This window comes from Mus musculus, chromosome 9 (assembly GCF_000001635.26).
Source record: "Mus musculus strain C57BL/6J chromosome 9, GRCm38.p6 C57BL/6J".
Taxonomy (NCBI): Eukaryota; Metazoa; Chordata; class Mammalia; order Rodentia; family Muridae; genus Mus; species Mus musculus.
The window spans coordinates 118,042,697-118,056,436 of record NC_000075.6 but is presented as its reverse complement, the minus strand read 5'-3'; the positions used below and the strand labels follow the sequence as shown (position 1 = coordinate 118,056,436).

The 13,740-nt window shown below is 38.1% G+C and overlaps 1 protein-coding gene across 8 annotated transcripts in view; it reads right to left on the bottom strand.

Annotated features, from left to right (window-relative positions):
* The window catches only part of Azi2 (5-azacytidine induced gene 2), a 29,357-nt gene that overhangs the window by 13,362 nt on the left and 2,255 nt on the right, over window positions 1–13,740 (bottom strand). For 6 of the 8 annotated variants that reach the window (XM_011242976.3, XM_006512148.3, XM_006512147.4 and 3 more), the window contains exons 2-6: window positions 8,804–9,024; window positions 7,002–7,127; window positions 6,441–6,540; window positions 4,935–5,083; window positions 527–621 (exon numbers count right to left, since the gene is read on the bottom strand). In XM_011242976.3, the coding sequence (XP_011241278.1) occupies window positions 527–621; window positions 4,935–5,083; window positions 6,441–6,540; window positions 7,002–7,127; window positions 8,804–9,019 (686 nt within the window). In that variant the 5' untranslated portion in view covers window positions 9,020–9,024. The remainder of the gene's footprint in view (window positions 1–526; window positions 622–4,934; window positions 5,084–6,440; window positions 6,541–7,001; window positions 7,128–8,803; window positions 9,025–13,740) is intronic. The other 2 variants (XM_006512149.3, NM_001286507.1) reach the window with 1 other exon arrangement.

Below are 13,740 nucleotides of genomic sequence, written 5' to 3'. Positions count from 1 at the left end.
TTACCAGGAATTTTTTTCTATATATGTATTCAATTTTATCAGAATATTTTGTTTATGTTTCAATTTTATCTTTTTTTTCATATAAAAATTCAATTTTATTCAAATTTTTTTCAATATATCTATTTACTTTTTTCAGAATTTTCTATATTTGTCTTCAATTTTATCAGAATATTTTCTATGTATGTCTTCAATTTATCATTTTTTTCATTTAAAACTTCAAGTTTATCAGAAATTTTTTCAATATACCTCTTCAGCTTTTTCAGAAATTTTTTTTAATTTTCCTTCCTTCCTTCCTTCCTTCTTCCCTCCCTCTTTCTTTCTTTTTCTTTTCTTTCCTTTTCCCTTTTCCTTTTCTCTGTTTCCCTTCCCGTTTCCCTTCCCTTCCCTTCCTCCCTCCCTCTCTTTCCTTTCCTTTTTCTCTCACTTTTATAAATATACAGTTATCCGAGGTCACAGTTGCATACAGAATGCTCCCTCCCCCCAAGTTAAACCATATTAGGAAGGTGGAATTAGGAACTCAGGAGACCTGTGGTGAAGACCCTGGTGTGGAACATGCTCTTCTCTCGACAAGCTCGGCCTGATGACATCTCTGCCCTGCAGAATGTCTTCCTGAGGTGGACCCTGTCATGTGTTTAAAAAGGAAACAACAGGAATTATTTCAATTTTTTTCAGTTCATTTACTACAGATATTTCACCATTTATACAATACAGCTACAGTTGTATAAAGTATAAGACTAGCTTTTAGACTCAGTTTTAATGCCACCTGTCCCTGTCATGTTTAACTCACTTCCAGCTACCTGAGTATTCATGCTTTCATTTCCTGTAAAACATGTCTCATGGGTTTGGAATCCTATAAAACATACTTTTGAAAATATAAGAAGGGTAATATATCTATCACATTACTGTTTAAAGTACATCTGTATGAATTCTATGGGAAAATGGGAATTTCTGCACACAAAACCAGCAAATATTGAACAAGCATAATTTATGACAGCATAAATTCATTCCTAAAGAAATTTCTTGTGTGTGCAAATATTTTGGTCTATATTTTCAGAAACCATTGATTCCAATGTAAGAGAGTGCACTGCTATGTTAAGTAAAGCACCCTGGGCTGGGCTGTGCGGGGGCTGGGCTGCAGCGTCACCACTGCTAGCTGCTGAGGCTGATTTCATTCTCATCAACTGTAGATGGACACTGGCGGCTTAACGGCGGACACTCTGTCGGCTACACACACCAGCATCTGAAGACGCTCTGCCGCATTAGACAAAGAACCATTTCTCATGAATGGTGCACTTTTCTGATTTTCATAGGTCTTGTTCTCATTTTCTTCAGTGATAACAGAGTTTGAGTTGGGGTTTGGCACAGTGTCATCAGCTTAAGACCACACTTCCTAAACTTCCTTGCAAGGTACAGCCCCACCCCCTTCTAAGTTGTTTATATTGTGGGTGTGATACAAACAAACACCTCCAAGTCAAACAATCGAAACCAAAAAAAAAAAAAAAAAAAAAAACCCAAACCTCAACCCCAACACCTATAAAAGATACTTTTTAATCTAATATATTCAAGATCTTCTATATCATACTTATTCACGAATCTGTAACAAACATTAATCTCACAGGAATGAATTAGTCTATAAGCAGGAACTGCTGGTATAAGCTGAAAAAACAAAATTTTACTATTCAGTATTACAAGACATAAATTATAAACTTGGCTCACTCCCATAATCCCAGTACTTGGGAAACTGAAGAGGATTGCCCTGAAGTCAGGACAGCCTGGGCTACAGAGTGAGTTCTTAGGCCAACTTGGACTATGGAGGGACACTCTACCTCAAAAACTACCATAGATGTAGGCATCCTTGGTACTGTTCTTTACTGGTCTCCATAAGAAATAAAATTATCCCCAGACAGCCTTTAGTTTTTTTGTATCATTAATTAAAAACCATGTTCCTTGGTGTATACTTAAAATACACATTTACTGGAAATGTTCTTTAAAGCCAACAGTATAGACATACTTCTTGTAGAATAAGGAAATATTTTACACCTACTGATAGTTCAGAAAAGTTGAATGTAAATCATCAACAATACAAGTCCTCAAAAGGACTGTCCCTTAACATGCAAAGATTCCTTATGGCAAATAAGTAGGCTGCACTGTTCTGAAGGCCACACTCTCAAGACTTCATTTCGGGTTTCTCGGGTCCCTGCAATACAGCTTTCCTAGTACCTTTAGTATACTGCAAAACACTAGGACTCCACATGGGCTAGTTATTTTGAACCACTGTTTTTTCTTACACCACTTTGGCTGACTTTGAACTCTCAGGATCAACTGTCCTGAATGTAAATGGCTAGGATATAAAATTGGAAAAGCCCGAGCAGAAAGGTCTCTGAAATGCTGACCTTACTTACAAACACTAGAAAGTTTAGACAAGTTTGCTAGTAATCAAAACCAGAATGTTATTAGTATGACTACAAGGGATGTTGTTACACACTTAAAGGATGTGTCACATGTCTTAGCATGTTAAAATGTGGCTAGAATAGATAGGTAAGTTGTTAATGTGAACATAGATTTCTCTCATTGGCTCATTCTTATCTTCCCATATCCAAGAAGATTCTAGCCAGATTCAAAAGTACATAAAACATCATGGTTTTAAGTTGGAAACCTTGAAAAAAATCTTACTTCAACTATTCTTAGTTTGTTTCTTGATCCCAGTTGTGGGCTTTTCCACTTCCCAACCTCCTGCTGTCAATAATACACACTATGAAACAGACCCACTCAGTTGTTCTCACCCTTCAACATTCCTCCCTTTATCTCACATAAAACTCTTAAAGACTTCCTGCTTCTTGGAATTAATGTCATTACTGTTTAAACTGATGAAACGTTAAAACATTTCCCATATTTCCAATAACCTGTTTCTATGAACTGCTAGGGAATGATAGATGCAAACTTAAGCCATATTTATTTATCCCCTAGCACCACCTAGTGGAGCAGAGGAAGTAATAACCACAACTTAATCCTCCATCTCCCAACAGACACATCTACTCCCCTAAGAAATTTGTTGGTGTGTTTTAATGTGTACATTGAATATACTCTGTCCAGGTACTATGCTAACATCTTTATACAATCCCTAACTTAATGTTTATGAAAAGAGAGGTACTCAGTGCCATTAGAAAGGAATTTCCTCAAAGATAAACATAATATTCCTATTTTCTCTATTTAATAAAATCACAATAAGATAGATTCCAATAATCACATGGTACTGTTTCTTACTCTACAGTGAAATATTCTATGCATAAATACAAACATACTTCATGCATAAAGCTATCGATTATTTCAAGAAAAGTGTAAATACTGACAGCTACTCAGAGCTTCACAGTGCAAATCTTTTTGTGCAAGCAGCTATTCTAGAAGGGACTTGTTAGTGGCTACAGTTACTTGTTGTAACTGGGTGTATGGAAGAGAATACTGGAAGTCTGAAGAAGTGGTGTGTGGCCAACTTCACGCTTAAAGGTAGGGCAGTAAAGTTCTGCAGTCAAGTAAAGAAGAAACAAACAAGCAAACAAGCAAACAAACAAGCAAACAAACCCTTGGGCTTTAACCCAACCAGAGAGCAATTTTCGTGGTGCTGTCTTTTATCAGATCCCGAGTTTCCAATACCGGTTTCCAAAACAGTTCCAGTTCAGGTGACTCAGACAGATGGACGCAGACTGCTATAGTCTTCCATGAAGCTCATTCTCAGCTCGTCATCACTGAGTAAGCAGCATTTAAGGCCACTGGGATATGGGTACACTAAGGATGGCAAGCAGCCCCCCTTTTAGATGGTGACCTCCAAAGGAACATGGTCAGAAGTTGTGCACAGTATGCAAGGCTTTGATTGACAGACGGTTGAGCTGAAGACTAACCAGCTATAATTAGTTTAAAATACACAAATGTAAAGTATTTTTGCTCTATTCTCATAGTCCAGTTTCACTTACAGACTTGACTCCTCCCTACCCCCCCCCCCCCCCCCGTACAGTAGTAGTAAACAGACTCCCAGAGAAGAACCAAGAGGCATACTACAGCAGCTGACTTGGCAGATGTTTTTGTTGTTGATTTTCTTAATTTATTCTCAAGCTGGCTAAAACTATCAATCATCTGAAAAGAAACAGGCTTTGTAAGTCAAGCTTCCTTTGTTAGTGGTAAGATTATTGTTTTTCAAGAATTCTACCATGTTGTCTCAGGTGTTCAAGCTAACTAAATTGTTAAATACAGGTTAAGGTTAAAACTAAGTTCTCTTTAAATTTTTCAGACACATTCAATACAAAAGGAACTGGAAGAAAAGGAAGTTTGAAAAAAAACCAACAAACCTGAGGTTGTTTGAACAGGAATGGTCCCCACAGGCTCATTATTTGAACACTTGGTCTGCAGTTGGTAGAACCATGCGGGAAGGACTGGGAGGTGTGGCCTTGTTGGAGGAGGTGTGTCAATGGAGTGGGCTTTGAAATCTTAACAAGCTCATGCATTCCTAGGTAGCTTTCTTTTTCTTCCTACCTTGTACTTGTGAATCAAACACAAGCTTTCGGCTACTGCGCCATCACCATGCCTACCTGCCTGCCATCCCCAACATAAAGACCATGGACTCAAACCTTGTAGAACCGTGAGTTTCTTTTAAAAAATGGCCTTGGTCATGGTGTTTTGTCACAACAGAAAAGTAATTAAGACACAACCCAATATACATTTTAAATCAAATATTAAAGCTATATTCTGGGGTAAAAGTGAATGTACAAACTGCATGAGATGTTAGCAGCAACAATTTCACATAAACATAAATTTCTCAGGAAATGAGATTATTCTATGGTTATAATTAATTATAGACCTATGATTTAGTACTTAGTTACAAAACCTATGTGAGATGCACAAAGCACACAGATGTCCTCCGTTTCTTAACAATGTTTGAGTACCGTCTGTCTGGCCTTCTGCAGCTCTGTCCTGAGGTCACTGCACTCCTTCCTCAGTAGTCCCAGCTCTTGCTCCAAACCATGGATCTTCAAGTCACAGCTTAGCTTCTCCACCTCCCAGCTGGATGAGGGTGGGTTTAAATTCCTCATCACTAGAAAAGGAGACCGACCACAAAATATTAACTTTGTTTTTGTATAGCAATTACAGTTCCTAGGTGACACTAGTAAAAATGTCAGTAACTAGTACTAAACACGCATGAATCCTAGGGCTCAGTGTCACCTACTCCATCAAAGTTTGAATTAGACTGACAAGTCTAGATCATGTCAAAACAATCATACTCATAATTGTACTCAGAAACACCTGACTATGGGAACTTACTACAGCTGGATCCTACAGTATCTCTGACTTACTCCTTCATCTCTCCATCTCCAAAAGGCCAACCATTTCCCTGGAAAGCGCTCAAATTCATTTTCTATCAGAGGCTTCTCAGCAGTTGATTCTTTTGCTCAATGAGTAAGACTGCTGATGGGAACAGGACTGTTATCTCTCACTCCCAGAAGACCCTTCCTTCTCAGCAGCTCATCTGTGCATTATCAACTCTCAGGAAAAAACAAAAAATTAAGAGTCTTGTTGAAGCTACTCCATAACACTCTGTTCAACCATGGGCAATGAGCTTAGCAGGATAAGTCAGGAGACACCAGTGGGCGAGAGGTTAGCATGGATGAGGTTGGCATGGATGAGGTTAGCATGGATGAGACTGGCATGGATGATGTTGGCATGGGTGAGGTTAGCATGGATGAGGTTAGCATGGATGAGGTTAGCATGGATGAGGTTGGCATGGGTGAGGTTGGCATGGGTGAGGTTAGCATGGATGAGGTTAGCATGGATGAGGTTAGCATGGATGAGGTTAGCATGGATGAGGTTGGCATGGATGAGGTTAGCATGGATGAGGTTGGCATGGGTGAGGTTAGCATGGGTGAGGTTGGCATGGGTGAGGTTAGCATGGATGAGGTTGGCATGGGTGAGGTTAGCATGGATGAGGTTGGCATGGGTGAGGTTAGCATGGATGAGGTTGGCATGGATGAGGTTAGCATGGGTGAGGTTAGCATGGGTGAGGTTGGCATGGATGAGGTTGGCATGGATGAGGTTGGCATGGATGAGGTTAGCATGGGTGAGGTTAGCATGGGTGAGGTTGGCATGGATGAGGTTGGCATGGATGAGGTTGGCATGGATGAGGTTGGCATGGGTGAGGTTAGCATGGGTGAATGAGGTTTATGGCTCACCTCTAATTCATCACATACTATCCATGAATAAAAACATCACATCTTCTATAGGAAAAGTACAATTTTCAGCTAAAGAAAAGCTAACAGGACAGTGTATGAAAAATAGAAGAGAGGTAAAAATGAAGGCTCTATCATACAGACACCACAGGGCACTCATATGAGTGCCACACAATGGAGAGATGGATCAATTCAATTAGAATATCCATAAACAAGGAAGCGGCGTACCCTGCTGAGTCTCCACCTCTGTTCTTAGCTGCAGAAGTTCTACTTCTTTAGACTGTAGCTGCTCATTCAACATTTTCAAAGATTCAGAGTTGTCTTTATTCTAGTTAAGTAGGGAAAATGCCAAATAACAGTCAATAACATCTCTATTTGTTTGTCTTATATCTTAATATTTAGGTTAATACTGAATAAACCTCATTCTAACTTTTAAAAGCAAGATGGAAAAGTGAACCCTAATTCTTTTTGTTTCTTAGGACATCACTGCTCACTCTGTTAAAAGCAAAACAAAACAAAAACCCCAAAGAGTAAGCAACAACCTTGTCGTGACTTTTTCAAAGTAAGTTAGTGATTCTGAGATGGCTTTAAGTCCTTAACATGCTAAAGTGTTTAAATCCTTAAATTCTAAGTATTGTGTATATTAGTAGAAAATATAATTATTAAAAATTTCCATATACCATGAACACAAATATTTTAATTAAAATTGTTTAACCAATTATTTTAATTCTAAGCCTCTTGCTAGACAAAACAATTAAAATACAAAGTATGATTTTCAAATCAACTTACTATCTTTTCCAATTGGTTCTTCAGATTGTCTCTATCAATGCAAACCTCACGATATGCATGATAGGCCTTATTCACTTGTTCTCGGCCCACAGAACTTGTTTCTTCATCTGCTCGAGCTCCAACAAGCTAATAACAGTATGAAATTAGGGGATAAATCTTTAGTGGGTACTGTGTAGACCAAGTAAGTCTATCTTCAGAAGGCTCGTCTTATTCTAATCACTACAACACAAGGATAAAGCTACCTTTAGGTATAAATGATTATTTCATTGACGCACAATTTTTATTAAGAAGACAAATAGTATAGAAAAAGGGCAAATACTTTCTCTGTTGCTCGCCAGTAATCCTGTCTGCTTTGTAATAAACTTAATCATCACACTATAATACAGTATTATTGTCTTCTCATGTGTCTGGGTATTTTCCAAGTCTACAGTATCTAAATTTCTATAATTAGAAAACTATTAAACCAGACTTCTTAAGGAATAGACATGTCACTTCATTAAATCTTACATTATTCCAAAAACTGAAATTAATAGGATTGATGGTCACAATGTACAGATTTTGTATGTTAGCTTATGTACTAAATTCCATGTTTCTATTTAATTTTAAAAGCATAACAACTAGTTGTAAAGTTACCTTTAGTAATTTATCTTAATATATGACAAATATACTTAGTTATAAGACAGAATTAGTAAGAAATATTAATAAATGACTTCTCTTGTTTTTACAACACAACAAACAAATTAAATTCTACCAACCCCCATCCTCAAGTTTTTAAATATAGGAAAATTCCTTTCTTTGATTGCTAAGACCTCATTTCTTTTACCATTTATGGAAGCTCTTGTTTTTGTAAGATACAAATACAAATCTGAATTGAAGAAATATAAACCAATTAAAATCTTGCAATGCCATAAATGGGCAACCAAGAAAAATTCCAACATATAAAATTAAGTCTGATGACTTAGAATGCATTTAAATCACCTTATATAGCATTCAGAAATGCAACACTCAGCATAGAAAAATACATGTCATTATTAGCTCAAAATATTATTCCTACTTTATTAAAAAAATAAAAATGAATACAGAAGTAAAGATTCTAGTCCTGGTGAAGGGCTGGTTAAACGCAGTGAAGCAATGTCTAAGAAGGTCTCCCCCTGATGGCTTTCTTTACTCGTATCTTAGGCTTTTGTATAGACTTGAAAATTCCAAGTTACATATAGATAGTGGGACTGGGCGACAGCCCAATTGGTGACCTGCTCACTGCAGAGCTTGAGTTCAGCCCTCAGCTAAGAAACCAGGGATGGTGATGCGTACTTGTAACCCAGTAATAGGGACACAGGGACTGGAGGATCCCTGAGGCTTCCTAGCCAGGCAGCCTAGTCTAGTTCATTAGTAAGCTCTATGAGCCAGTGAAAGCTCCTATCTCAAAACAGAAAGTGGGAAGCTCCCAAGGCTGACTTCAGGCTTTTAAATAGATGCTTGTACACCCTACAAAAACAGAACAAAATAAAACAAACAAAAAGAAAAAAAAAAAAAGAAAAGAAAGGAAGAAAGAAACCATTACATAGCAATGCCAGAAGGCATTCTGAAAAAAAGGAAAAGAAAAATTTTGGAATACAACATCTTTAACTTGTTAAATCCTATTCTACAATATCACTGAACACACGATATGACTGATGCAGCATAGTTAGTTTAATGGAGAAGAATTTAGAAATTCTTACTTATTCTTGGAAGACTGTTTAGAAATTTTTTAAAAATTTTCAATATTTGGAATTATTTTTTAAGTCAAATGAGAGGGGACCCACCCTTTCTTCCAAAGCCCTGATTCTTTTCTTTAAGAAGGAGTTTTCTTTCTCTGAATCCTTCAGCCTCTTTTTGATGTCTTCATAAGCAGTGACCAGTGCGAAATGGGAAGCAACAGACTCATCTCCAGGGTACGCTGAGAGTGGAGTCACTGCCTCTCTCCTGTGGGCCTTTTCATGATTCAGAATGCAGATGTCATCTTCTACTAGCGTGTCCATGGCAGCTGTGAAGAAGAAAAAGCATGAAGGTTATTTTTGGTCTGTGAGCAGGGGAAGAAAAGACAATACTTACAACGTGAAAACTGAAAATCATGTTACAACTATTTTCTTTCAGAGGCAACACAGCACCATTGCTAGACAAGCACAGCTATCCAGCTTCAGGTTCTGTGTGACTTAGTGGGAAAGCTAACAACCACTTTATAGTCTAAAGAATGGAAAATAAATATAGACAAACACGTAGAACCATAAACAGTTACTATCAAGTTCTATGAGAGTGAGAGAAGACGGTGAGTATGGCCCTGCAGTAGAACATTTGTCACTCACGAATCAGGTCCTGGGCTGGATCCCTGGCTAAATAAGTGTCATGTACTATTTTACCTAAATGAACACAATCTACCTACCTACCTACCAGTCATATACTATAAGATATATAGTGCTGCAATGCAGAGGTAAAAACAGTGCCCAGACTATTCATCATCTGATTTAAATAATTCCTCAAATGGATGGAACTTATTGAATAGAGTATCTTCTAAAATGATCTAAAACTAAATACTAATAAACTGCTCTACAAAGGCAAGAAATAATTTTAAAGACCTATGCTTTTGCATTTTTGTTTTAAACAGTTTTAAATAATTCAATTGTGATTTTCATATTCATTTTTAGCATTAATTATATCCTAAGCAAAAATACAAAATAAAACCTTCATAACTCAGTGTGAGAGACAGGTGTACAGGAAAAACAAATCATTATACTGTACAGGTAAATAACATATCTGAAAAAAAAATACAAAATGCTATGGAGCCAGAGGGATGGTTTTCAAAGAAGGTACCAAATGACGTCAGTTCACTCTTGCAAATGAAGACAGCACGCTGACTACCACACTTAAGCCTTTACTCTGCTAACTTCTAGCACATGAACAACTTTACAGACATGGAAAAGTGTGGGGCGAGAGGAGCTGAAAAAGGAGTCACAGGAGATAAAGATGTAACTAGAGAGCAAGTAAGGTGACCCTAGATAATGAAGAGGGGGGTCAATGCGGGCCTTAATTCTATAAAACCAAAACACAGCTCAGACACAACACTTATTAAGAATACTCACAACTGTTATAGTCCCCAAAGTGGTAGTATAGATGTTGTGTAACTTTCCGAGCTGGGGCACTGTGGGAGGCCCTCAGGTCACTGGAAGCATCTGCTACCTCTTTTCCTAAATCTGTTGGGAACAGTTTACTCCTGAATGACCTGCCATGGCGGGCCACCCATTTACTCTAGCTAGAGGCTGAAAGTTGGGGCACCAGTCTTAAGGCTTATAACTTCTAACTAAAACTGTTAACAAAAGGTGTTCCTTTTCTTTATAAGTAGCCTCTCATAGTTATTTTACATCAGCAACACACAATCACCTCATACGACCACCAAGGAACTACTTGGCGCTATGCTGCTTGGAGGCCTCTACTTAAATCTTCACGATGATACTAGGAGGTACAACACCTGATTAAAGCCTTGTTACAAAGGAGAAAACTGGGCCATGAATGTGACCAGGTGAGATTAGGGTGCAGCAGAGGCTGTTTGAGTTTAGAACCAGAACTAGTAATGTTTTCCCCTCATAATGAACTTTTCTTTAGAAAATCTTCCATTCATCAAGACCTTAGAGAATGGGTGGGTAGCTCACAGCTCTACCTGAAAGTCTGAGGCAGAAGGACTGCCACCAGTTCATGGCTGCTTGGGCTGTATAGTGAATTCCACGTAGCCTTGGGCTAGCTACAGTACAGAACCCTGTGATGAAATGTACTTACAAAACCAGCCAGCTAGCTTTGAAGTTTGATTTTTCTGGATAAACGGCACTGTATTTAAATGGATCAAGATAATGCTAACATGTAACATTTAAGAAACTTGTTCATAACTACTCATAGATAGAAAATATAGTCACAGAAATTATTGCACTAAATGATTGAGTCTGAGACTATTAGATTTATTTAATCAAGCTTTACTGCACAATACCCAGAGAGTGACTGATCTATTCTAATCCTCTAACCTAATCTGGCTACTGCCTGGCCAAAATCCCAGGGATGCCTGCATTTTAATATTGGTCTGTCTCTCTGGGCTTCAGACTTGCTCTCCCATGATGTCACCAGGACACCTTCCTCTCTCTCCTTCCTCCGCAGGCTGGCTGTAGTCCTGCCCTATTCTCTCTTCTGCCCAGACATTGGCTGATCAGCTTTTATTGACAAGTCAGAGAATAAATAGGGAGCAATGTTCACACAAACTTGAAACAGGAGATACTTAGAATAAACATGACAATGCCACATCTGGATTGCAACTAGACATGGGTAGATAAATCAGCACTTGAATAATGTAAGGGTAATCTTTGCACAGTGTACAAAAACATGTCTACACCAGTCAACTCTAAAAGCAGTAATGAAGTACTAATGTATTCCAGAGAATGCTCTAAACAAGCTTGTTTTTTCAAGAGCAAGAGGATGGTGGAAACAGTCCAGCCCAGTGTTTGAAAAGTGGAGACCACCGGCTGGACTTACTTGCCGTCCTGTTTGAAATACTATGTGGTTTTACTGTAGATCCATGTAAATCAGTATATCTGGGTTAAAAGCTTCAAACTGCACTCTACAGTAAGTATTCCAAATTATGCTGAGTCCCATTCTTACTTAAGAACTATGATCGAGATGCAAAAGAACTAAAGAGAATGCATGATTTATGGAACTCAAGTTATAACTAGTGTTCTTGACCATGTACAGGCAGGGTTAGTTTTATGTTATCAATTGGTGACCACCTAAGTTTTGCATGAGCATAGTAATAGTTCAGGAAGTATTTCAACTTTATCATTTCATTGTGACAGTACTAGAAAGTAAGGTATAATATACTTAAATGCTACAAAAATAGATGTATGTACAAATATTTCATGTTTGACAATGTTATAACTTAGAGTATAGATTAAATGACTACATTAATATTATAAATTAAATATAAAGTAAATAGAAATAGAAAGGTCTGAAGTAAATAGTGCTGCCAATTACTGCTGAGAGCAGTAAAGTTCCAGGCACAATAATGGAGCAGTTTGTCAGATAAGGTGGGTAGTGTATATGACTAATAGAGAGACATATGTAGAAAAATACGTTCAAACATTATTAATCAATATTATTTATAATTTCCATCTTCACTGAAATCAATACTGAGATGGCCTCTTTCAGTTTGTATATGATAGGACTTGATAAACTAGAAAACAGAAATATCTTCTGACACAAGATTTATCTTTTTCTCTAGGAGTTAGTGATTATTTTGCTATTTTCAATACCTGCCATTTAGATCATTTGTCAGGTGCCAACCATTGTTGCTTGTACATGTGTATTTCTAGTTTTTAGATAGATACTATTAACCCAATTCATAAAGCTTAAAAAACAACAAATCAGAGATCAACTTGGGATATGAACCTAGATAATTTATCTTCTAAATCTTGGGTTTCTTTTTAAATACATACACACATACTATGGCCTGTGATCTGGCTCTCCCCATATTCCTCACATGCCCACACATCGTGTCCTTTTTCCTCTGGGTAACCCACCACGTGCAGCTGTGTTTCTCATGTGCCTGCCATGCATGTGGACCATCAACTAGCGCACTGGTCATCTCTTCAGTAAGGAATTATTCTCCTGAGTGTCATTATCCACCATCAAGAACTCCTGAGTATGGGGTGAAGCCTGAAGATTATCCACCCCATCCACACTAGGACTTTGTGTTAAGTCTTGTAAGGGAACAACTGCTGCTATGAGATCATGACTGTGATAACCATTGTATCAGAAGGCAGCTTTTTAGAGCACTTCTCTCTTTCCTTCGGCTCTTATATTCTTTTCACCTGTCATGATGTTCTCTGCACCTTGTTGGTGCTGAGAGTAATATAAATGTCGCATTCAGGGATGAGCATTCCATCTCTAATTCTCATCACTGTGACCCAGGATGCATCTCTCCAGTGACTGCTGACCAATGTAAAAGGAAGTTTTTCTGATAAAGTTTTGACCCAGCACTGATCTGCCCATGCCAGTAAGCAGGATTGACCAAAAGAGTTTGGGTTGAGTGGTCTGGGCCTGGGGAGGATTGGGAAGCCCTTACCTGCCTGCACTGGGAGCTTTGCAGATGGGCGTGCCAGTTGGACCTAGTGATGAGGTCAAATCAAGGTTATTTACGAAATACTATGAACGTTGTGACTATAACTGTTCCCAGTGAGAATCTAGACAAAGCACATGTCTGTGGTACAATGGCCTACAATTCAGAAACTCAAATTCTAGTCTATGATTTGTCACCCTGATTATACACTACTTCACTTCAGCTCTTAGGATCTTAATTTTTATACCTATGTATGACAGAGTTGGATTGTATCATTAAGACATCATCTCCTTGAACCGTGTAGGCAAATTTTTAATCCAAATGCAGAACAGGAACCCGAAGAGATAAAAGGAAACTCAAGTTGTGCCAGAAACTGGTAAGTTAAATTCCTTATCTTGACACCAAACTTGGCAAGAAAGTCACCATCAACAGCACAGGTGAGGAAACGGAGGCTTAGAAAAGTGAATGCGTTTGTCTGTAATCACACCTGGGCACTCCCTGAAGTGAGTCTTGTTTACAATTTCCACTGGCTTTCTATCTCTGAAAAGCCAGGATATCCAAGAACCTACTTCATACGGGTCAGTTAAGAAACAGTGGAGAAAAAAAGAACAA